Genomic DNA, 25,974 nt, shown 5'->3' with positions numbered 1-25,974 from the left:
TCGTGTACAGAATAGGTATATCCTGTACGTGACTCGCTATAGCAAAAGGAGACAGATTAAAAATATAAATGTGTCTAAGAAAAAAAATCCTCTTCCCAAGATACTGAGAGAAATAAAGCATTGGCATGCTCAGAGCTACATATTTGTTTTGGCAAACGTTGCTGATATATAATTAATAAAATGGCAAAGCATACAAGCCTCAAATGCCTATGGCACAACTCCTGATGTTATGTAAGGATATGAGTGGAACAGAGAGCATGAATGGGGATTGATGAGTTAATATCTCTTTCAGGAAAAGTACTGGAGAGGATTAAATTAGGCGAGCAAATAGAAGTTCACAACAAACAAAAAATTGATTTTCAGACAGTGTAACATTAAGTTGAAGAACTCCATATCACGCAGAAATGTGTCACTGTTCAAAACTTCTGAGAGTTGAAAAAATAAGTTGCCCAGCACTTGAACAAGACTATTTAAGACTATTAAATACATAAAATCATATTCACTTTGGCATTCTCAAAGCTAAAAATTGTTGAAGGTTTAGCATACCTGGGGGTAAGTATTACTTTGTGTGTTTTATAATCTTATGTTTTTCCCTAAGCATATACTTTTGATCATAGTCAAAAGCCACACAGCCAGCTAAATAAACCTTCAGTTTTACCCAGCATACCTATTCTTCCTTTATGCTCTAAAGCTAGAGCAGTCTATTGCTTGATAGTCCAATGATTAATCACTTGCATTCATGTAGCAACTTTTGTGTTGAAACATGGTTATGTTATCCTAATCAGTTTTCCTTTTTTTTTTTTTTTAAACTAAAACAACCCCATTCCTTTAATCTCTCTTCACATGGCTTCCAAAGGTCTTGTTTTGTTCTGTCACCCAAATTGCCTTCCACTGTAAGATAAGAAATTTAGAGAGTCAGAATTCAATCTGAAATTATGCTGCTTTTAATGTCTTTATTTTTCACTTGGAGATTTGTTTGATTCCTGCTTATGTTGTTTTTCCCACTGATCATCAGGCAACTCACATTTCACATCACCTCCAAATTATGTTTTTTAAAGTAATGTAATAGTTACACAAGACACACCTACTTCCTTTTCCTGACGATATGGTCTAGCAGACCCTTCATTACACCTTTTCATCCTTTTATCTTTAGTTGGCAGCAAAGGCTATGTCTTTTATGTCTATTGAACTTTCAAGCACACCTGACAGTCTAAAATATTTTTTTTACTTCTGAAATTTTCTTTTAAAGAACATGACAGCAGACAGAGTCTGAATAAAGTGAAAAAAAATAAAGTCACTATTTACAGGTAGAGCCTTGCAGCCCATGTCCCCCAGACCTCCCTCTCTCATGGTTCCTTTTCCTGAGAAGCCAAGCCCTAGGTGAACTTGATACATAGAGCTTGTGCCTGTGTCTCATGGTAGCTTCTGCTAAAGCTCTTAACACAGCTCACAGTAGAGCTCAGGTGAAGTTACACAGATGTGTAAGAGATTGTCAAAATATGCTTAAAAAGCTGGTGCCACCAGCAAGCAGCTCAGCTGCCTTCTGACTATTAAAGAACCACCCTGGCACTAGTGCTGCTCTTGAGAAGGGTTAACAGCATGCTAATCCTTGACAGTGAGGCACCTACCTGTGCAGCTGCCTGAGTGCACAGCTTGCTCCCAGTCCTCTGCAATTTAAAAAGGAAGTTTTCTGCAATCCACTTCTTCAGCCTTTGCTTCACCTCCTTGTTTGATTTAGGTGCTGAAGTTTAGAATTGCAGCAGCTTGGCGTTCATAGCGTAGGGATTTCCTTTTTGGTACGTGCACTTTGAAACTGCAGGTGGCCAAATACACTTCAGTTAGCAGAATGCAAGTGTTGAATTAGCTTTTAGCAATTGAAGCAATGGAATGGTGTCTGCTGATCAGACCAATCATGCTGTTTAACCAAAGGTGACCAACTTCAGCTCCTGCATTCCATCTCCCCATTTAGTTGAAGTATTTAATTTAGAAAACTGCAATCAGCTTAACTATTTAAAATATTCTTTTTATTGTATTATTGATAAATTAGGGCTATATAAAGCCTTAAGCAAATGTGAAATAAATTCATTTTTTCTTGCTTTGCCACTTCAGATTAAATGTGACTATAGCCTGTTAGATTGCAGTCTTTCTTGCTCAGGATCACATAGGGAAGAAAAAAGGAAAAAGACATTAAACAGGCAGACAGGCACATACAGCTGAGGGAAAATTACAAAATTCTGAGTCCAGCTATAATTTATTAAATATTTTTTAAGTAGAAATATTTTAACCATTAGTAAGTACTCTAGTGGTTAATGTACACCAGCACTAGCACACTGAGTACACTAGCACTTGCCACTGTTGGCCAGATTTTTTTTAACAGCTGTTGGAGGTTCTGTGGACTTAACTCTCCCTCTGCCCTGGGCTGACTGTATCCTTCAATTCCTTTACTCCTTTGGATGTTCACCACCACATACACAAACCTAGTCCTTAATATTCACATTCTTTACACTTTTCTGTCACTTGTGAAGATTTCCTTGGATATCTGGTATTTTAGCATGTTCTTGTTTCTCTGGCTGGGATGACATCAGACGTAACAGGCAAAGCAAAATCTGCCCTGCTTAGTACTGAGAACAACTGGTAAAATAGATGAAGAGGCTAAAGAAAATTTATTCCATCAGTCTGAAAGACTAGGAATTTCTGAAGAATGCATTCTAGTATTGCCTTAACAAGGACAGCTTACATATCATGTTTGTTATTTGTATTAACAGTGACCCAACTCTCAGTAAAAAGTGTACCAGTTGTTCTGAGAGTATTGACATGACTCAAACTCCTGTTATAAGCATTCTTTGGGAATGCCCAGACACTCATGGAAACTAATGCTTTAGAAATCACCAAGCAGATTTGTTGAAACAGAAGACAGTTGTTCTTCACCAGAACAGCTGCTATCAACAAAACAGCCACTAAAAATACACTCATTGTACAATCACAAACTGTTAATAAGTAAACATCACTGGTGTTTGTTTGTAACGACACTTTATGTTATGGGCACAAGACTATTCTCAAAGTTTGGGAAGTAGCAACTTACATTCCAATTAAACTCTTTGGGATTCTTTTTGGCACTAGAGTTCTATTTCAGCTGAGAATGATACAGCCCTAATTATTTCCAGGTCCATAAATGCACAATCACTCTGAAATAATACTAACAATACTACTACTAAGTTGAAATTTCCTAAAATTATTCCTTTTTGGATACATTTATTTTTCCTTTTCCCAATGCTAAGAGATTTTCTTCCATCACTGTATTAGCAAGTGTGGAACATGCTGTTCAAGTAAAGCATCCAGATCAAAAAAAGTAAAATTCCTTTTATCTCTACCTCATCCCTTCTCCTTCCCCCTCCCACTATTTCTTTTCTCTTAACTGTCTTGAATAATTTAGGAATAATTTAGTCCGTTAACAGTTTTGGTGATCTTTTCATGGTGATGGAGGGATGCAAAAAGAGAAGGGTTCACCTCCTCTTTCATTTAAACACTACCTGTTGTACTATTAGTGAATGTGAGGTTTAATACAGCTAAAAATGAGAAAACCATACATCTCTTCCAAATATGCTCATTGAAGACATAAATCCATCAAAAAAGTAAATTGCTTGTGTTAAAAAGTAGGAACAGATGACAAAAAGTAATGCAACTTTATGTACAATATATTGCAATAGACTCTTGATGAAGAGTTTCTGTGTTAGTTCCCATATCAAATAGCTCTTTCAAGGAAGACAAAACAAAGTATTTAAGTATTTAACAAGCATTGTTTACCATACTTGGAAATTTCATGTCATTTTAACAAGGACACCTTCCCTCTCACAAAGCTACCTCATCAGAAATTTTAAAGGAAAAAACATCCATCCTAGCTATGATTTTCAATTGGATTGTATAAAATAATCCCCCCATAGAAGGCATGCTTTTCAATTAGAAGCTGTGAAACATTTCCATTGATATTGCTACAGCTTTGCTTTATCACCAAAATAGACTTCATAAGCAATCTGTCTACAACAAGTGATATTTCAGCTATGCCATCAGCAGCCAAGCACTAACAGAACACCACAGCTCCAGAACCTCAGGCCATTCACAGCATCCACAAACAGTTTTGGGCCCGTGATTGTGGCAGTTCCTATCCAAACATACCATTTTGACTTCAGCCTCACAGTCAGTTAACCCAGACAGAAAAATTAAGACATGTTCCCTTCTGCAAGGAGCTCCATTTGTTTGGATTCCAACCCACCTGCTTAGTCATTTATATTTAGTCTTTTATCTTGCTGTAGGTGTCCAACACCTCATAGGATGCAGTCTGGCCAAGCATTCAAGGATGCACACCCTACTGCTCAACGCACTTTTATCTTGTTTCTATTTAACAGAAGTATTGCAAACCTTTTGGCAGCTTAAAATAGGATTCTAAGTAGCTCCAACTGAAAATGTTTGCTGTGTCTGGTAACAGCTACCTGAAATAAACAAAGTTAAAAGTATTAGGTGCTGTCATGTGTGATACCATGCTTCTTGTCCATATCCACATCATTTTCATGTCTTCTTGGAGATGATCATGTTGTATGTTACAATTACAAGTAGCTGGTAAAAATAAGGCACTGATTACTGAATGTACATCCCAAAAATGGAGACACTGAGTGGTCCAACATCTTGCAGCTGCAAAGCATGAGAGCTCTTATCTTGGCCTTACAACTTTTAGTCACAAGAATATTTCCAAAAGTTATCTGGTGGTGCTGTCCCAGCAAAGCTGCTCCCTTCTCCAGGTACGTCTGTAGTCTTAATCTTATTCTTCTGTAGAATAAAATAAAAAAATGTATCTTCTATAAGAGCTAACAAGATAATTTTTACTACCTAACTCTTTGCTTTGCTAGCCCTCCTTAACTTGAAAGCCCTGGAGTCTGGACTGTGCACTGTGCTATGTGGATACCTGCTGCTTCTTCAAAGAACTGCTACCAGTAGGTTACAATGCACCTTCACTGGGGCCTACTGTTTTGTCTGGACAATTACACTGACATTTCATTTACTTCAGTATCCTGACTTTCATTCCTGAACATTTTGACTGCCATGGAAAAGCAAGGGGATTATAAGAGGTATGGTGTAACTAGTTGCCTCCTGTTGGAAAACATCTGTGATACGTGTTGTCCAAACTCTAAGTATTCTTGGGCTGAAAAAATAGTCTGTTTACCCTGCATGTAAGGTATCCACAACAAAAATTAAATGCTGTCTGGCTTGGGCTTGTAGTTACTAGGAACACTTACTTCTTACTTGAGCAGAAATGTTTTTATGGTTGAATAATGAATAAACACATCAAGTTCAACAAGAGTCTCTCTAGTAGACTTTAATAAAAGAGTGTAAGAAAAAAAAAAACATCTGTAGAAATACAATAGCAAGATTTTAAAATGTCTTACATATACATGTTGGAAGAAGAGGGAAAGAAAAAGTTTAGCTAAAAAAAACTGCCAGCTAGTAACAAGTCTCATTGAAGAGTTTCACAGTACTATAGCATGTATAGACATTTCAGTTAGTTATCAAGCAAGTTCAGTTACACAAAGAAGAAACCCTAAAATTCAGGCAAGGTGGTTTTAATCTCTGTTACATAAGATGTTATTTACCTTCAGGAATTCACATGAAAAGGCAGCTTATTTTTAATATACAGGACTAAGAAACATACAGTAGCACAGTTTTGTAGTGAAAACTAAAGAAAATAACAAAGCATGGTTATTTGAACTTTCCCCAAAACAAGAAATCGGACTATGTTGAATTGTTTGAAAAGTGAAACATCATATATATTTGTATTAGCACACATGGAGATTATAATTATTTTATGAAATAACTTTGGTCACCTTGGCAGAGAATACCAACAGAGGAAAAAAACCCTGTAACTTCCACACACACAAAGTACAAGGAAGAGACTCTTTTCACAATGCAGCCCCTTCTCTGGCAGTTTCAGATCAGCATGGTGTCTTGTGTTTTAGGCATTCCTATACTTCAATTATCACAATGAGCACAGACTAGAATACAGGGAGCAAGTTACAATTTCCAAGTCTATCCCTCAAGACACAGTGAAATCTAGAATGTAAGCCCCAGTTAGAAACTAGAAAAGCCCCTATATCTTTTATCTCACTATTTTCAAGTGAAGGTTGAAACTTTCCTTTGCAGTCAGACCCTGAAACAGGTCTTTTGAACTACCATGTGAGCTTCCCCCACCCTCGGAATGAACTCTTGATTGGAGACAAGAACAAGGAGGACATGGAAGTGGTAACACACATTGACAAGGGACTAAGGGATAAGGAGAGAAAACAGGAGAGAACAGCAATGAAAAAATGTTTTTCAGATCTCTTTATGAATTTCTATTTACTAAAACATTCCTTAAAGGGTTTCAGCTTTAAGTTAACACCATAACTTGTAATTGGTAATTGACTCTGTACTAGGAAAGTAATTAGACCTCCTCGAGATTATTGCACAAAAACCTGGCAGGAAACAATTTGAAAATGCACATCTAGATCAGTTTCTAACACTGAGTTATGTAATGTTTCTAAAGTACAACATATATATATATATATATTATTAGATAATAGAAACTAAATACAATTGCTTAATTTTAAATCAAGTCCAGCACAAAAATATTTTTATATGGCAAATACCCCAGGACTTGCTGCATGCATCCATAATGTAGCTATTTCATCATGAGTGTGATCATAGTTCCACCCCTCCCCCAAAATGTATAATCTTGACAAGTAACTCAAAATAGATAAAATATAACATCAAACATTTTCTTTTAATATATATTCCCATTTTTGTATTTAATGCTTAATCTATAAATAAGATCTCTGACATAAGCACGATTTATGTGGTTTTGTGCTGTTTTAAGATTGAAATATATTGATAAGTCCAAAGCAGTTCATTTTTTAGTTACACTTCTAGTGAAAAAATATTCTATTTCATTAAGTATCAAAACTGGAATTTGTTTTTTATTAGTAAGTGACTACATGTTGATGGTTACTTAAAGATATAATTAGTTCACAAAAATTATTGCTTCTCTGAGTGCTAGGTAAATACTATATACAGATATTTAAAGAGTAGTTGAGAAACATCATGTTGTGCTACTGATAAGAAAAGGTTCTGAGTAGTACAAAAGTTTCCAATAATTTATGTCCTGATATTTTTGTGTGTGTGCTACCAGGAAAAACAATTACAGGAGAGTAAAAGAAATAATCAAAATACATATCCCAATTACTGTCTGCTAAAGGAACAAAGACATCTAATTTTTTTAGACAGAAACAAAGTATTGCATTAAGATTTCTACTAATTACTATTTTAATTTAATAAAGTAATATGGAGGCAGCATGTGGTATATTTAAGTTCATACAATCTGTTAAAGTAATACACAGTTGAAAATTAATTATTTGATCTAAACCTTTTAGGTCGTTTCCAATCTGTAATTTCAGCATAGTGCTACATATTGTTCAGTCTTGAAGGCTAAAATCAATAATCTTCAATTCTCGTTCTGTCATAAGCAAAGCTCACCTACACCTTGTCTGAAAACTTTTTAGCAGCATAGTCAGCTTTATAAAGAGAAAAAGGCAAAATATTACTACAATTTACATATTCTAATAATCTTTTCAAGGCATCAAAAGACCCAGCTTGAAATTGTTATTACCATTGACAAAAATATATTAACATATATTTGCATTTACACATTCAAAAATTTGTAGTTAGTATTAAGTTGGCCTATGAAGCAGTAGTAAAGTGCAAAATATTTGGTATAATATCTAGGGGTTAGCCTTAGCTTCTGTGGAATACAAAGGATTAAGCCTGGCTCTTCCATTGACCGCTATGGTGTTCGATGGAGGACCAACCTAGAGGCAGGGTGGGGGGAAAAAAAAAAAAAAAAGAAAAGAAAAATATTAGAGAAATGTTGATCTAAATTTCCAGATTTTTATCTCTCTAATATGTTACACAATGTTACTTCATTTAGTGTTTTTCTCATTGCAATGGAAGACCTCCTATATGATTTCTTAACTAAGCATATATTCCACAGAAGTGGAAACAGAAGACATTACTTAGAAACTTACTTTATCCTGACTAAAAATTTCATATATAACTGTTCAGAAGACACATAATTTTTAGTCCTTCTCCACACCTGGTTGCAAATACTTGAAAAACATCACTAAACCAAACATTTTTATTAAATACTGAATAGACCTGATTTCTTACTAAATCTTCTAACACTTTATAACATGATAATATTTCTTTTATCAGAAGCAAACCATAACTTTTAGCACAGACAGCCAAAGGCTGATTTTCAGTGGAACTGCATAACTCAACATCTCCAATAGGAGTTAATGGGAGCTGTAGATGCTGCACAGCCATGAGAACCACATACCACAGCACACAGTTTACTAAACACAATGAAAACATTCTCAAGAGAAAAATCGTTAAAAAGAAACCTCACTTGACCCATTTTAGGTTAGTAATTACTGAGGGCCCTATTGAACAGGAAAGACCAGCAACACAAAAGGCCACAGATCTCAGCACTGCATACTCACAACATATTTAGCAAAACAGTGGGTGAAAAAAATTAAAGAACTTGGCAAGTCGTACCAGGATTTTATTTTTTAAATTACTCTCAGAGCTGCAAGAAGAGAGATTATGGTAAGAGGCAAAAAGAGAAGCAAGTACCTGACAGACATCTCTCATTGTTCAAATGGATCAGATTATTATTCCTTTTCCTGACTGCGGCACAATACTGGAAGCTATGAGGTGTATGCATTCTAGAAATCCTCTCAATTCTCAAAAGCACTTTTGGGTGCAAATAAATTATTGATACAAAATGCTTCATTTCTCTGTCCCACTACTGCCAGTTTTCCATGTTAAACATAAAATGAGACTATGTTTTTATTAAATTTGCTGTAGGCCAAAAAAATCTCTTTCTGCTGTCAGACATACCTGTACCACAGCATACGCACTCTGAGAGCGAAAAGAACAGCATGTACAATTTTATGCTTGGCAAAACTTCAGTGAGTTCTTCACTGCATTTTGTTTGTGTTCCAGGGTTTTTTTTTAAGCCTGGTTCAGATTTCTGTGCTGCAGACTGCTCTTCTTTATGGTTACAGCTTCCTCATTATTATAATTTCTTCTTAAAAAGTACAGTCCTTTGATCACCCCAGTCTCAACATGTAATTTACTGACAAAGCACATCTCCCACCCACAGAAGAGAAAGGAAGGGGAAAAGCAATTTCAGTCATTATCTCTCTCCCCTTCCCCATGCCATTCTTGTACCTAGACTAAAAGACTACATGGGTCAACTCTACACTAAGAACATTTATATTAGAAAGAATGAATAAATAAATAAAGTGTCATATTATTCAGAATGTAATTATGCACTAGAAGAAAAAAAAAATCTTAAAAATATATGCAAATAAAATCCAAACAGTATTTCTGGTAAAACAGATTTTACCTCTAACGGATCGGATTCTGAACAATACAGTGTTTTCTTAATCTTATCCTGTTTTTAATATGATTACTGGCATGTAGTTAGAAGCAATTCTACAGTGTATTATTTAACATTTTTACTGACTAGAGATCAAACCCTACTTGAGCATGCTTGCAACTTTTCCAGGAAACTCACTCTTCTTATTCACTGTAGAAAGGATGGGAGATTTACAAGCCTCAGAGAGGCTGTTGCACTACTACACTGAAACAAAAACCTATGAAATGGAACGTTCCACTATCTGACCATTCACTGCAAGATTTTGACCTGAGGGAATCAAAGACTTCCATAAAATAAACAAACAAAAATGTCCCTTGTATCCACCTACCACAAAGGATTAGGGTCTTTCAAGTGGAAAAGGGAAGGAAAAAAGCCCTACTGAATTTCTTTGACCTTCTGCAATGAAAAATTATTCCTCAAAACAGAATGCAAAATACTAATGTGAGGTCAAGAAAACTTTGTAGAACTATGATTTTCTGGTTGCAAACTCGAAACAGTACAGATTTTAGAAATGTAGACTGTTTTAGCCAATGAGAGATATGTAGGTTAATTTTAGGAGAGAAAGTTTTTAACCAGAGGGAGTAGGGGAAGATGGTCCTTCCAGGACTGTTGACAAAACATTGAGAAATATCTTAGTTATGATGCCTAACAGATTAAGGACTTGATAAAGTGTAATAAATAGGAAAATTGTCCTCAGAACTGTGTGTTATCTGCCTGCAAAAGGTTGTAGCCACTTCAGGTCTAGAACAAAGCTGCTCAGCACGTTTATAAAGCCATTCCATTTCAAACCATGTAAACACAAACAAGTCAGATTTTATGGACAAGATACTTAATGATAACCTAGAGATTTCTATTTCCTTTCAGGAATATTTTAATTACATTTGTACTGTATGGAAATATAGACATTTGAAGCTCTGTGGGTGCATTCACCAGTTTATTCTGCAAAACTGACCCTCTTCCCCACCTCTCTTCCCATTGTTAAGAGACCTCCTGGCAGCAGTTTGTGCCAAAACTAACTGCTTTTAGAATCAGGGATTAGTATGGTAATTTTGAAGGAAGTACCATGAGTTCTTTGTTTTGGATGCAATGATGAAAACTCACTCTTTTCAATTTGGCAGCAGCTTCTCCAGAGCGGATTGCAGCCAGCAGGCTCTGGTGGATCTGTTCGGGGTCAGCACGCGGGAGCGTCATCGCGGTTTGTCTCTTAGTGACAGGGCGTGGGTGGTCAGGGGAAGCACCTGACTGCGCCTGACTCTTCTGCTCACTGTGCACATGGCTGCTTTTCTATAAAGGGAGGAAGTGGAAGGAAAAGAAGCCAAAAAGTTTTAATCTGAATTGGTTATAAATGGAAATCTGAAACAACCTGGCACAAGGTTGCATAGCAAACTGCTGCCATTCTAGTGTTTGCTTGGTTCAAGTTTTCTGACATCAACCACATTTCCAGCATAGCACATAGTTTCTCTCTCAAGTAATTATGCTAGCAAAACTTTATAGCTCCATTCATGTGCTTGTGACATGACCACTTGAAGCCAAATGGATCACACCATTCAGAATTAAATTTAAGAAACCAACACACAGAACTATAAAGAACAAATTGTAAAAACTCCTAACATAAAAGGAAGTATTACACAGGATATATGACTATTTAATTTACGGTTCTTTAAAGTAGGGGATGCTAATTAGGCAGGAAAAAAAATATTTCCAATCATCTGAATGATGTTGCTTTTATTTTTAACATTCCCTGTATTCCTGCACTTCGTTACAGTGCTGTGCTACTGGTGGACAGGGTGTTTTCCCTGCACAAATACAGCACTTTCTGGTCAGGGAGCGGTTCAGAAACAAGCCTTTACAGTGGTTGCACTTGATGGCACTGGATCCACAGTCAATTAGTATTGGAAATAAAGTTTACCTTATCCATTAGCCTATTTTGTGACTCCGCCGTTACAGTCCGTAAGGAAGGACTTTTCACTTCAGGCATGGAGGTAGCTGAGGAGAATCCAGCTGCCAAAGGGACAGAGGAGAGTTCCACTGGACATTCCTCTCTCGGTGCCTGGCTAGTGATCGTACGTGTCTTATTGAATGATTGTGACCTTTTGACTGCAGATGAGACAGCAAGAGCAAAGGGGGATGGTCTTGAACTGGAGTATGGCTTTGGAACTGCAAAAGTTCTGAGAGTTTTTAGATTCAGTGGTGCTGGAGGACAGGAGGGAACACTTAAAGGCTTATTGCTTTTAACAGGAGAAGTGGAAGATTCAATGATTTTTCCATCATCAACTTTTTCTTGATCTGCAAGAGGAGAGGGAATATTTGTTTTTTGTAAAGCCAAAGAAGTCAAATCAGATGATGATATTTTTTTACCCATCTCTGTATTCTTAACTTCATTTTGAATTGAATTAGGTGTACAAACTGTGTTTCTGGCAACCGCAGATGTCACATAGTGACCTGAAGCTCTTCGTTGCATCTGCAGATAAAAAGAACTAGGCTTCATTGAAGGACTTAATGGACTTAATGTATTTGACTTGTCCTGAGTCTCAGAAGAAGCATTTGTATTATCCAAGTTTAGCATCAGTGGGACAGGCTGCCTGAAAGACTCTCCTTCCATCTGGTTGCTCTCAGTAGTAATCTCAGCTCCAGAGGTCACAGTATGTTCAGAAATGCTGTTCACTCTCGGCAGCACACCATTTGCTGCTGCAGCTTCATTTTGTGAACCAACCTGCAAAGGACCCACACTTTTTGACAGATGAGGAATTTCAGTTTGCACTATGAATTCTTTGGGGTCTTCCAAAGTAGATACCTCTTGATCCTTATGATCTGATATAATTTCTGATTCCCAGCTCTTCATCATTTCTAAGAATTTTGGAGGCACTATCTTATAAGTAGTCATCCCAATCTTTGGTATGTAATCCCTTGTAATTTCATTAGCAGGTTTGGGTTTAGGTTTGGTGTCCTGTCTATAAAAAGGCTGATCTTTTAGCGTGGAGTCATCTGGAGTTTCAGCAGTGGTTTCTGGTGAAGCAAAATCACTGCCATTTATACAGATGTGACTCTGGTCTTTTATTGGAATTACTTTTTTATGAGTAACTTCTTGTGTCTTAAGATTTTGTTCTATTGTAGTATCTTCACGCTCTTGATGCATTCCATGCATCACTTGAGCAAGGGAGTTGTTCTTATCTCTGTTGTGTTGAGGAACCAGTTTTCTAAATGTGGATGATTCAACACCCTGAGGAACAGTAATTTCCTTCTGCACAGTCCTTCCCAAATTGCTGTCCAAAGTCTGGATTCCAACATCCTGAGTTTTTACTGTGTCCAAGCCAGTTGCATTTGTTTTGCCATCTTGCTTTTCTGCAATCAGTTGAAGGTAATTCCTATGACTTACAGAGATGTCATTTTTACATGCCTGGCAGTTTGATAGTCTGTCAACTTCAAGCTTGTTATTCTCTCTAAAATCTACTGTTTTAATTTCGGCTGTCTGAAGTTCTTTCCCTTCTTCTGTTGTTGGAAGGAGTTTTGTATCGCTGTGATCTTTAAGTTAAAGAAAGATTCCAAAATTAATACAAATGCCAAGACGATTCAAGCTTCCTCATTATATCATGAAGCTCTGCATCCAGTGTATTTAGTAACAATTACTAGCTTCTCACTGATGCAAATATTTTCCCTAACCCTTTTAAAGATATATTTATATTTGACTAATATTGTCAAATAATTGTATTCTAACTCAAGTATTCTTCCTTAATAAACAGGTTACAGATGCCATGCATCAACTTGATAGAAAAAACTATTCTAGAACAATATAAAAATGCTAATGAATTCCAGTTCATTTTATAGACATCACTGACTCAAGAGCTCAAGGACTATTCAATATTGAGTTAGATGCAGTTTTTATTTAGTAGTACACATTTGTGGCTTCTGTTCTTAAATTTTAATGTTACAAATCTTGTAAACTACACCTTATGTATTTGTACAAGGAAACAATTGAAAAACATACGGACAAGAGCAATTTGCCAAACCTATTTTTCCTACCCTTTAGTTGGTCTGATAATTCAATATTCCACCCCTGGACTAAACATGTGATCATCTCCCAAACACATGAATATTTTGGTCAAATTCTTTTAAACACAATATTGGTAAAAATTACATTTTTCAGGAATAGTCATATGGACTGGTATTTTGTAGTGGGAAAAAAAGCCTCATTTCATGTATGCTATAAAATAGTAGTTAAAATTTATATCACATATAAACAGGACTTGTGTTGTTATGATTTATTAACAGAGGTGTACTGAGTAGAAAAGACCATAGAAGGCCTAATATATAAATCTGAAAATCAGTGTCACAAAAGAGCAAAACAAATCAGTCAGGTCACGAAATCCACAGAGAAATTTATGACCCATTAGATGCACAGGATGTCGTCATTTTGTTTCAGATCAGTGTGTCACTTTCTTTTATTTGTGCTTCAAAATATTTGCATTTTCATGCAGAAAACTCAGCCTAATTTCATAAGCAAAAAACAACTGATGGCTTCTTCTTCACCAGTGGGATGTGGCAGCCATGTCACCCCATGTGGCAGGATTACCTTTGTGTCCAGCCTTCCCCCTCCTCAGCACTGTCCCACCCACACCATCCTATAAGAGCACGATGCAGCTTTGACTACTGCTAAAACAAAAATATATTAAAAACAAACCCAAAAAACCCACAAAACTGCAGCCAATTCTTGCCACCTCATCTCAAAGAAAATACACTAGAGCTATAGCAAGTGTAAAGAAAATAATCTGAGGATAACAATCCAAGAGTTGACTATATAGCCATTTCTTCAAAGGAATAGGAAAGTTCAAGCTTGAAGTATTAACAACAGATTGGAACTACTCACCATCAGTTTTATTTTGATCTAAAATTTTAAGCTTCCTGTCTGTTTGAAATCCAGCATCCTCACTGCTTATCTTAGTCTGTAGTCCTCTGTAAAGCACAACAGTACATTAAATATGCTGGTACCATTCATTTCAGCAAACACAAGGAATGATGCAAGAGAACTGGCAATATTCTCCAAACACAGATGGACAAAACAGAACTGCTCTGCCAAACACTGGAATACTCAACAGAATCGATTTAAAAAAAGAAAAAAACATGAGGAAATGCTGCCATGATATTTTACCAAAATGACATGCAGCTCCACTTGCTTCTGTGTAAGCAGATGATCAGTCTTCCCTTGTCTTCTCCCCCTCCTTTTGTTTACATGTGCAGTTTGAACAACCACTTTCCAATAGCAACTCCATTCCAGTGAAGCCACAATGGTTCTTCACTCATATAAAGTGTTCTGACACCCCCCAATCCCAAGTCCCTGGCTTTGTCCCCACCACGTTGCATGAGACACTGACTGTGTATGAACACATGAACTGAGCAGTACAGACTTCTCAAAGTAGTCCCTTTCAAGAAATACCTTCAGAACAGCAAAGAAACATACATACAACATCTTGCTTGCATTCTAAACATCTTGGAAAATATACAGTAACTATTTTCCTCATTTTGTGGGGACAAAAGAACTGCAAAAATTCTGAATCAAAACCTCATCTTTTTGGGGGTGGGCATATTAAGACCTTGGCTTCAAAAGGTAAATAAAAAATACTTTAAAATTTCTTGATAAAATGTTATTAAAACTTCAAACTTTATTCAAGATACTTTTATAATATGTAGTTAGAAATACTGGCATTATGAAGATCCAAATTATTTACCACATCAAATGCATTAGTTGTCAGAACCAGTGCTTTGAGCTGACACATCTGCTTTGAATAATTTAAAATTATACATTTCTCAATAACCATCCATGCTCGTGTTGTCTGTATAGTCCCAAACACACATAAGTGTCCCATAAACTGCTGAACAGGAGCATATGCTCTCAAAATTATTGTTGGATGAAAGTTAAAGCTCAGTCCTGCACTCTGTTCTCTTGCTTAGCTCCATTCCTTTTAACAGAGCTGGGTGGCTGAGCTAAAACTATTAACAACAGGCTGAACTAGATTTTTAATAGAAATTTAAAAAAAAAAAAAATCAAAACCCACCAAACCCCAAATCCACAAAATACCATGGAGTATCGTTATAGAAATTAGTGGTTTTGACTGGAGTATTTTGCATATATCCCAGGCTGGATTAAAAAGAAACTCTTCTCAAAGTAACTAGATTTTATATATAAAGATAAAAATTATCTAAAGTTTTCCAGAAATATAATGTCAGAGAAACCCCACTCCTCATTTTGGAATCCAGGAAGCAATTGCCAAACTCTAAAGCCAGAGTGTGCTATACCTTCTACCTGATCAGCACCAGGATTATAAGACATGAAAGGTTACTACCAATTCATAGGGAGGGAGGGAAAGAAACATCCCCTGGACAGTTAGGCAAACTGGCCCAATAACACAGGCCTGACAAATTGCAAATGCAAGACAATTTATAAGATCGCCCAATGAGAAGAAACACACAAGCAACTGGGACAATATTCACCAGGACAGAGTATCAAAGATTTTTGCAAAGCCACATTTGGCCTTGGACTGACAAAAACGTCCCTTCAAATACAAGTTAAACCTCTCTTTACTACCTTGAAAGTTCTTGGCTACTAGGGCAGTCACACATTTTGGCTTCAGCACAATAATCGAAATAGTTCTTTCAATTTAATTTGGGAACAGTAGCCAACTTAGTTGCCCCAGGGAACAGAGAAATAGTGAATTACATTAACACAATGGGACTTCTCTGGACAATCAACATTTATTTCAAGCAGGCACTAACTCATGTTGGAAACCTGCTGAGTCAGGTAGTTTAACAAACATGCTGAAGGGCAAAGGTACAGCATCACCAGAAGGGAAAAAGAGCAGTTAAGGAAACTAATGTGTTTATTCTTTAAAAAAGCTGAATTAACTTGTTTTCCTGAGAGCAAATGGATTGAGACAGGTCAAGACCACATATAAGGAAAAGAAAAACAAATATGCAAGCAATAAGAATCTTGCCCAAAAGAACAGAAATGGCTGATGTATCCATTTTCCCCCATCTGCAAGAATGAATTTGTATCTTTTTATTTAACTAATTAATCCAAATTTTTTGCAGCATGCTGCTCTGGTAAATACACTGGGCATTTTAGAGCTGGGTTCAGCTTTTCTGGGCTCCAGCTGTTTGAGTAGTAAGGAAAGGGAAGATTAAACAGAACTGCAGAACACTTCATTGTCATTTTTTGTTGAAAAGCTGCATGAATTACTGTGCACAGAAGAGTGCTACAATGAAAGCTAAGCATATTAAAGCTCATTCCTCTCTCACAATTCTCTATTCTGTGCTTCACAATGAAACAGCACTCTGCATTTTATTTGCCTCCCCCATTGTCCCCCCAATGCTCCTTTCTTTGTCACAAAACGTACTTACTTGCCATCTGTGCTCATATTTTCTTGTTTTTCTTCCTTGAAGCTTTGCGAGTCGTCTGTGGGAACACTGCCAGGAACAGGAGCTGATGAAGCAGGATAATTTTTGTCATTTTCCAGTGATACCTCAGCAGAGCTGAAGGCTGCAGTAACCTCTCCTATCCCAGGAGAGGTATTGGTACTTCCACTGTCCTCTCCCTGTTGCACACCTATCTCCTCCCTTTCATCAATTTCTTCCAGGTTGTATTCTGAGCTTCTTACATCTACAGTCACAAAAGAAAGGAAAAGGAAGTAAAAATACCCCTAAACCAACAAAATTCAAACCAACCCATGGCTCTGAATGCAGGTTGTAGATTAAAAGGGACTGTTCAAGGCAGCCTAAATAGTTTGAAGAAGGAAAACTGATTTTTTTTCATAATTCATATAAATTTAAAAAAATAATTTAAAATTTAAGAGATCCATTCAGACTTCACAGAATTTTCTGGTTCTTTTCAATTCTCTCTTGACACAAGAATATGCTAATCACCATGCTACTGTCCATCTGGTTCTATATCTGTACCTACTGTAAAACATTTTCCATATTTAACCCAAGTATTGAATTAAGATTGTTATATATAGTTTTATTTATCTCATAACTCCAAATTTCATGGAGGTGGACAATTGCTTTTACCCAGACTTCTTGTACTTCCATTAGCTCTCCAATGAGTTTTAAAATGCAAAGTTCCTCTATATCAGAGTAGGAATGTTCAAGAACTAAATTTTGCCCATGGTTTGAACAAGTTTCACCACCACTATCAAAAATTTCCCATAACCATCCTAAGCATATGACAGTGTCTTGTGCAGTGCTTCATATTACAGTACAAAAATAAAGTTCATAGAAAAGTGCTAAGCCATTAAAATACTGACATTTGTAACCAGAGAACAGTTAAACTAAAAGGTTGAGTTGCTGGATTATAACACAGATAAATCAGTGTACTTTAACTAATAAATACTCCTGACCAGGGTACTCCCATCAGCTTTGGGTGCACTGATACCTGTTAGGGACAAGCCTTGCACTTGGACAATTAGGTTTCAGTCTAAGCAGCATCAGTAAATTTCCAAGTGTAAACCAAAGTCAACAAAGAAAACAAAAAGGAATACTGGAAAGTTGCAGATCCCAGAGTACAGGAAAAAAAAAAAAAGTTAGACTGACAAAAATGTTAGACTGACTTTTTTTTTAGCAGCTGGTATCCTACAATGCTTCCAGTACCTCTAGAAAAGGTAAAGGTTATTAGAAAAGTATTAAGAGAATGTATGTATTGGAGAAAGGCTCAGTACAGAACAGAAACTTTGGTGGAAGAGTCATTAGTTAAGAGTTCAGTAATACCAAAGATACTCATTCAGAGTTACAGAGAAACTACAAAAGCCAAATATTTTACTGCTTAATTATTGGTTTTATATTGCAATCTTGTAATAGTGTTTTCTTACACATTAAGCAGTGTGATCAACACATGCCATAGTGCTGAATGCAGAGGCAATTTAGATCCTCAAAGAAAGAAAGGCAAGACTGCAAAGTGGTGCAGGTGAGCTGCTTCCGTGTGGTTTCAGCACAGCTACATACAAATATGTCACACTGGTACTATAAGGACTCCTACAGGTTTACTAGTTATAAGGGCCCTTCTTCTTTTCATTGTCCACCAACCCCTTTTCCACCTAGGGAACACTCATACCCAGCAGCCTCACACTTTGGGGGATCATTTTGGTGATGACAGTATCATTTCATGTGTGACAAGTTAAATATATATCTGTCAAAATCAACAAAGCATAACAGAATGTGAGCAAACACTGAACCAGCTAAGATTATCCCACAGCCCATAACTGGTTCTCCAGAACATTGCCTCCTTCACTGGTGAGACCTATTAAACCATGGGCCTGAGCCATCACCAAAGACAGGAACAAATACTGAGATTTTCAGTCTAAATGCTCTATGGAAACCTGAATTAGACAACAAAGAATAGCCAGGACTTCTGACAAGAAAAATGGAAGCATTCTGCATCTGCTATGGCTTTGTGCCCAGGCACTGCTGGCATTTCTCTGCTGCTTTTCCTCTGGAGAGGAGTGTAACAAAAGCTGAGTTGTATCTATACTCCTGGGATGGAAATTTAGCTTGGGTTGGTAGGAGACATTCCTGACATTCCTGCTATGTGAAATTCTGTTCTCTGCTGTGCTAGAAACACTTCCGAGCGTTGGGGTCAACTAACCTGACCAACAAATGGATAATACCAAACAAAAACAGCCCTCACACTTAAAAAATGCTCTACCTCATCTGTCAGCATAAGATCAGCCCTGCTTGCTAGTGGGTTTTCATCTGTTACTGGGTCTTGTTCCAGACCTGGGCCGTCACTGCTGCAGCAAAATAAAACCTGAATACATTTGAACACAAACAACATTTAACAACCATCCTTCACTTACGTCATGCAAGTAACTCCCCAGGGGAGCAGTTCAGATTCTGATTTGTTTCCAAACCCTCAGTCTACAGCTTTTACATGCAACATATTGCTAGGAAGAACTTACAGCAATACCGGTTATATAGTGTTGCCTTACTGCTTATACACCTTATCCGTAGTTCCATATTTAAACTGCATACAGTTTATTCTCTTGGACATTAGTCACTGGGTTTTAAGTAGCCCTAAACCAATATAGTTAGAGTTAGAGTGTGTCATTGTGAAGGTAGATCTATAGATAGTACACACACGTATATACGCACACACACACACCCCCCTGGTGACTGACATACCAACTGCAGGTCTCCTTTGAGCTGTAAGAATACCCCATGCCCAGCAGAGAACAGGCTGGTGCTACTCTGTGAGCTCACCTGCTCATAAGCACCAGAGCTGGAAAGCCTGACTACATCATGCAAATCTGCTCTTGACTCTACAGCCCCTAACAAGGTGCTTAGAAATACTTAACCAATAGGATTATATCAAGGGACTTGTTTGAGGGAAAGTTTTCTAAAAATCTCTGACTTCAAAATTCGTTCTGAATACTGTCTTACTGTCTTCCTTAGAAAGACTAAGCATTAATTAAACCTTGGGAAGGTGAAGAAAAATCATAACTGATAAAGAGAATTGTAGTTTATAATCCCAAATGTTCACACTGTTTTTACACCATGGGAAAACTGTCATTTCACAAGAGAAATGTTGCCTATTCCATACTATATAATGTATATGTGTCTAAGTAGTGCATAGCTAACAGACATTATTGAACACTGCAAACTGAACATTTGCTGTGGTTTATTTTAGGGCAAAAGGTAATGCCGTATTTGCAGCTTAGGTTTTTTTTTTTGCTTATTTCCTAAAGTAACACTGCATAACAGAAGCACTCTGGAACGCCAGTTACAGCCAAACAAAAACTCACAATGCTTCCCAGATGCCTGACAATCAAAGCAGTATTAATCCAAGTGGAAGGAACTCCTGAGTTTTTGTAAAGTTAAAATTATGTCCAACTTTGCAATTTAAGTGATACTGAACTATTTTATCCATTTAAAACAATACCCAAACACGGATAATATTCAGACTAGGAATAGGACAGGTGTACTGCATCTGATTTTGCTGCAGGTTAATATTGGTTCTCACAGCATGAGGGGCTTTGCTAAAAGGACCCTTTATACACAGGTCTCATGACAGTTTCAGAGATGCCACCAGAGAGCAGCAGTATCCCATGAGAAAAAAAAGAGGCGATGAAGCTGTGCTATGTGACTTATTTGTACATTAAAAAGAAAACTGCACTACATTAAGTCTTCAGCAAAGGACACTGCATGAAGACATGAGGAAAACTAGAGACTGAAGATTGTCACTAACTGCAAAGGTAAATCCAAGGGCTCAACATAGATTGCTCTAAGCCCAGTAAAGATGATTACCTTTTTCTGTTTCTTTCCATTAGAGCTTAAATTAAAATATTTAATTACAGAACTCAAATGCCTCAAGCAGAAGTTTCTAAATCAATGGAAAAATAGACAAGCCATTTCTTTGAAGTTCAGGGTTGTTTACAGCACTTGGACATTACAGTGATGGGAAAGGAAAAAATTTCTAGCACGGACAAGTACAAGAAAACAAAAAAACTTGATTTAAAATCACAGTATGATAAACTTGCTCATCTTAGACCCATTGCATGTAGATGGACAGTTTTCAACACACAAAATTCAGTACTAATGAGCAAATCATTCACTCAGAATTGATTATTCTCTTTCATCTGCTGCAACAGCAAAGACAAGGAAAGGTTACAACTTTGTGAGATCTTCAACCCCAGACTCCACAGTATAGGCTCATACTACCAATTATTACGTTACATATTGTTTCTACTTAATGTCTTTTCCAATAATTTACATAAATTGCCCTAAACGCAAACTGAGCCCAAGTTTACTAGTTACTTACTTTTTATTTTTCCCCCTTCGCCAGAGACCTAGCATCCTTTTGACTTTCAGCTCTTGTGGTACATTTTTGTTTTACCACTCCAAACAATTTGACTAAAACAGCTGGAAAACTACTTAAAAATTCCTGTCAACTAGCACAGTAACTGAATGCTTAGCCTCATATAATGACAGTGGCACTCCACAGGCTTAGCATTTATATACTTCATTCTTATTAAATGCACTGAAGAGTTATTTTTTCAGACTGCACTGGCACTGATTATTCTAAAAGCTTTTGCAAATTTTAGAAGACTTCTAGATGTTGTATACTGTAACTGAACCCCATGGTCTGGTGCTTACAAACAACAGTATTTCACAGTACAAAGTGCATAAATTTAAAAAAGCATTATGTTCAGCAGCTCAATAATTGTATTTTAAACAGTTATACTTTCATAAATCACATTTTTCACATAACACCCAACAAATAATTTAATGTAGAAACAACTATTTATGTATTCAGTTTAGATTTACAACTTATGTTTTCAAAGGCTGTTCAGATGCCAACCAAAAGCCAGGCACAGATTTGCTCCTGCCTCTATGCTAAGCAGGTCAAGGGCAACACAAGGCAGGGTTCTAAAAACAACACTGGGCTTTAGCTTTTAAAAATCTTAGGCAGTACAAAAAAAAAAAACACAGAAATTCTGGATAGTTCTTCTCTGTAACTTGTAAGGAAGAGGGAGAGAGAGAAATCAGGGATAATGTTTAGTTTATCAAATGTAAAGCACAGATAGAAATACAAAGTATATTGTATTTGTTTTTGTAGACAACAAAGGTAAAATATTCTTATTTTAGAAAGACGCATTTTTACTTCAAATTTGATCTGAAGCATTAAAATTGGTTCTATTTTTATGATACATCGATAGTATAGTAATTTATTGCTATGAATTATCATAACTTGCTTTGAAGTAAATTTTATCAGTACTTTTGTGGAAAAAACCAACCTGTTTCAGGCTGCATTTCAATGGCTCTTCCTTCTGCTTTAGTGGAGGCTGATTCTGTTGACTCTGTTACTGCAAAAAGTGAAGCAACAACCTTTACCATCTCTCAGTTTCAGCACCAACAAAAGTTCTAGATAAAATGTTAGATTGTGGTCATACAGACTAGTGATTCCGTCAAGAAACTTTTCTGAAACAATTAGTGTTCATTGTCACATTTTCCAGATATTTTAATCTCAACTCTTAGGTGTTTCTGAACCAGAAAACTGAATTTTTGATCAAATGGAGGAATTATAAAAAAAAAAAAAAATGGACTTTCTCTAATATTCTTCTAGTCAGTTCATTTGTTATTATACTCTCTCTGATCCAGAGAAGCTAATCTTTTCTCCTCACCCAAAGCAGTTCACCTGAGCAACATAAACATTATTCTATATTTAACCTAACTACAATTAATTTGGTATTGTCTGGGTCTGTTTCTGATTTGCATGCTCTAAATACCTCTCTTTCTACTTGTGGGAAAATAACAGAACATTGATGAGGAGGACTGTAAACACACTCAAGTGACTTGCAGTAGGGGTGCAAAATCCCACATATAGGATATTAATTGCTCTTTAATCGTGTGTGTTTGACAAGTGGAACACCTGTGTTCAGATAACATAGGCCTGTGAAGACTTACAAGGCATCTTATGGGGCATGCTAGAGATTCCTGCCCTGCTGTGGGTAAGATCAAAGCACTGTGGTAAATACACCTGTGTGAATGCCTGACACAGAGGAAGGGAGCAGGTTTGGCAATCATCTGGCATGGATGGAGCTCTGCGGTGCTGGTGTTCCCACTTGGGTTCCCACCTGGGTGCTGCTTTGAGGCTTCCCCAGTTGATGAGGTAACAGAAGTAAATGCATTCTTTCCATCTGCAGTTTTGTGGTTGCTCACTTGAGGTTCTGATCTCATAAGGTGGCATTACCTTAATGTTTAGTCAGCTATACTTTCTGTTGCCTTCCAATTAAACAGCATAAAAAGATTACCAGGCTCATTACTGCTTTCACTTTGATCTTCTGGTGCTCTGGAGGGTGGTGAGGGCGCCTTGCGCTTCATCCTGCGTAGCGAGGAGTTCACAGAAGCAGTGTCACTGAGCGGCAGGGAACCTTTCCGCACTAATCCCACAGGGGCCTGCGAAGGGACACAGGGCAGCAAGATTATTAGCAATCAGTGCAAAACAGTGAAATAGCTCCAGTAAGTATTCTCCAAAAGTATATACAAAATTCATTTGGGAAAGAGAGAATGCATTACCAAATGTATTGTGTTTTTCATCTTAATTCCTCCAAGGAGTTGTTTAAAAAAAAAGATTTTCTCGAGTAATTGAATATATTCAGATGTGCAACATAGAGCAATAAAAGAAAATCAATTGTTGCATATAGTCTAAAAGAGAATTTGAATTTTTTTATGCCCAAAGGCTATTCTACAAACCCAAAATATAAATATTTTCTAAAAGTAGCTAAAATCATTGTGGAAAGAAGTTTCAACTACATCCTACCACAACGACATAACACAGTGTTTCCTTCCCCATTCTTTCAACAGCAGTCTTAATTGGCCTGTATACATAAATTAGCATGTATTTCTTTCCCTCCTTGAAATATCTGAACTTTCATAAAAATTTTTGGAATGCCTGATTTCAAAACTTAACAAGTATGACTGTCTTAAAATATTTAATGAAATTAAATTTAGTTAAAATTTAGTAAATTTAATAAAGTTGCAAAAAAAAAGTTATAGTATCTACTGATGTTACAGCATAGTAGTGTCCTCATTATTGTAGCAAAAGTAAAAAATCTTAATTCACAAATAATCCAAAGAATTTTAAATGGACAAAGGATACCTGCTGAAGACCTCATATTTTTATGATATAGCAGTCCAATCGCATTTTAAGCTGTTTTTAGAAACACATTATCTGTCTCAGAAAGACAGTGGTTGTAAATTTGCCTCCATTCTTAACTACATATGCATATGCCTTATGCTGAAGAAAATTATATCCACATCTATTAGACAGACAATGTTCAGGATCCCAGCAATAAAAGAGTGCATTTTGGAACTGGACACAGTTGCCTGTTTCTGTAGTAATTCTGATTCCTATCACTTGTCTCCTCAACAATAAAATAAAATCCTGCAGTGGCATTCATTTCTGTCTAGAAGGATCCACACAGCAGTTGGGTGTGAGGTCATCTCCAGAGAACTCCTCTGTGCTTCAGTTAACCAGCCCACCTCACAAAGCACAATATCAAGGAACAGAGAAGGCATAAAGACACCCACATATTCTTGTTTCACTGACAATCCTTTCAAAAACATCAGACAATAGAATTGTTGATTGTGTCAATTTCCATGTAAAAAGATGCTTATCATTTAGAAAGCTACCACTGAACAAATATCCAAAGATTCCACAGTAAGTGGGATATTAAAGACCAAAAGCTACCACATTTGGTTATATACAATCAAATCTATAAAGAAAATGACAACAGAAAAAGGTGTCATCTGTCAGGCAGTGTTTGGCAGCTCCTGTGAGATTGCAGTACAATACCTGAATGAATGAACAGAGCTTTGAATGAAAAACTATCCTCTGAGCCACCCTGGACACCCTCAGTCATCTGCTTTGTCCCACTCTGATATCAGGTACAACAGATCCACAGATACTGCATTACAAGGAGCACCACTGCCCAAAAATGTACACACAATTCTACCCACCACTCTAATGCCAAAGCAGCAACTCAAACCTTTTACAGCAAAGCAAGAGTCAGGGTTTAAGGGAGAAAATGCAAAGCACAAGGTGAAATGTTCTTTTAAGAACACCAGAGGATAGGAACATAGCACTCCTAATTAAAAATACTTGCATGCTTGAGTAGTTTTTAAACAAGACAGTTTCTAGATTAAAACGTCACACAACAAAAAACACTTTACGCTTTTATAATTTCTTATTCACAGTTCCAAAATAGGTCTTAAAAAGTAAAAATAATTAATAGTATTCAGCCTTTTTACTCAGGAGGGGATATCAAGTACAATATTATTTCCCCAAATAAGGCTTTTTTTGTTGCTGAAGCATTTCCTCCTCGCAGCTGGGCAGTTGTGTTTGTCTCCTCTCTGGCAGCTGTGCTCAGGCTGCAGCTCCTCTGCTCTGCACAAAAGCACATTTCCCCGTTCCAAGGGCTGCACCTCTTGTGCTCCACACAGGCTCCCTCAGCGACTCGGCTGGCACCGAGCTCTGCGCACGCTCGCTGGGCTGAGCAGATGTCACCAGAGTTCCCTTCTGCACACAACAAGTGTGTGTGGGGGGGGGGGAATGTTCTCAGCATAAGAGCACAAATGCTACTAGAAGATTTTTATAAGTCTTTCTACTGCCCTTTGCATCCAAAGAAACAAACAATTTGCAAAGAGAGATTTCAAGTAAGTACTAAATGTTCCAGTTAAGGTTCAAGTGTTGAACAGATTTTCTCAGGAATTATTCAACATATGAATATTAAGAGCTTTCAAATCCTAACAAAGGCTGTAATGTGAAAATAGTACTTTAAACAGATGGAAAAAAATTAAAATTACGTTATTAAGACATATCTGACAAAGCTTTGGAATATACATCTGGGTGTTCATGTGTCATACCAACTGCCTATGATAACCAGTGCTTTATCAGTTACATTTAAATT

General features: G+C 36.8%; 1 protein-coding gene across 3 annotated transcripts in view; it reads right to left on the bottom strand.

Moving 5' to 3' along the window:
- Positions 1-5,353: 5,353 nt before the first annotated feature.
- COBLL1 (cordon-bleu WH2 repeat protein like 1) overlaps positions 5,354-25,974 on the bottom strand; it is a 77,397-nt gene continuing 56,776 nt past the window's right edge. For 2 of the 3 annotated variants that reach the window (XM_053948033.1, XM_053948035.1), the window contains exons 8-14: positions 23,317-23,461; positions 22,300-22,368; positions 16,916-17,174; positions 14,388-14,473; positions 11,433-13,045; positions 10,586-10,807; positions 5,354-7,889 (exon numbers count right to left, since the gene is read on the bottom strand). In XM_053948033.1, coding sequence (XP_053804008.1) covers positions 7,803-7,889; positions 10,586-10,807; positions 11,433-13,045; positions 14,388-14,473; positions 16,916-17,174; positions 22,300-22,368; positions 23,317-23,461 — 2,481 coding nt within the window. In that variant the 3' untranslated portion in view covers positions 5,354-7,802. The remainder of the gene's footprint in view (positions 7,890-10,585; positions 10,808-11,432; positions 13,046-14,387; positions 14,474-16,915; positions 17,175-22,299; positions 22,369-23,316; positions 23,462-25,974) is intronic. The other variant, XM_053948034.1, reaches the window with a different exon arrangement.

Source organism: Vidua chalybeata, chromosome 7 (assembly GCF_026979565.1).
Source record: "Vidua chalybeata isolate OUT-0048 chromosome 7, bVidCha1 merged haplotype, whole genome shotgun sequence".
Classification (NCBI taxonomy): domain Eukaryota; kingdom Metazoa; phylum Chordata; class Aves; order Passeriformes; family Viduidae; genus Vidua; species Vidua chalybeata.
Note: the sequence above shows the minus strand (reverse complement) of the source record. Positions and strands in the feature narration are given on the sequence as shown.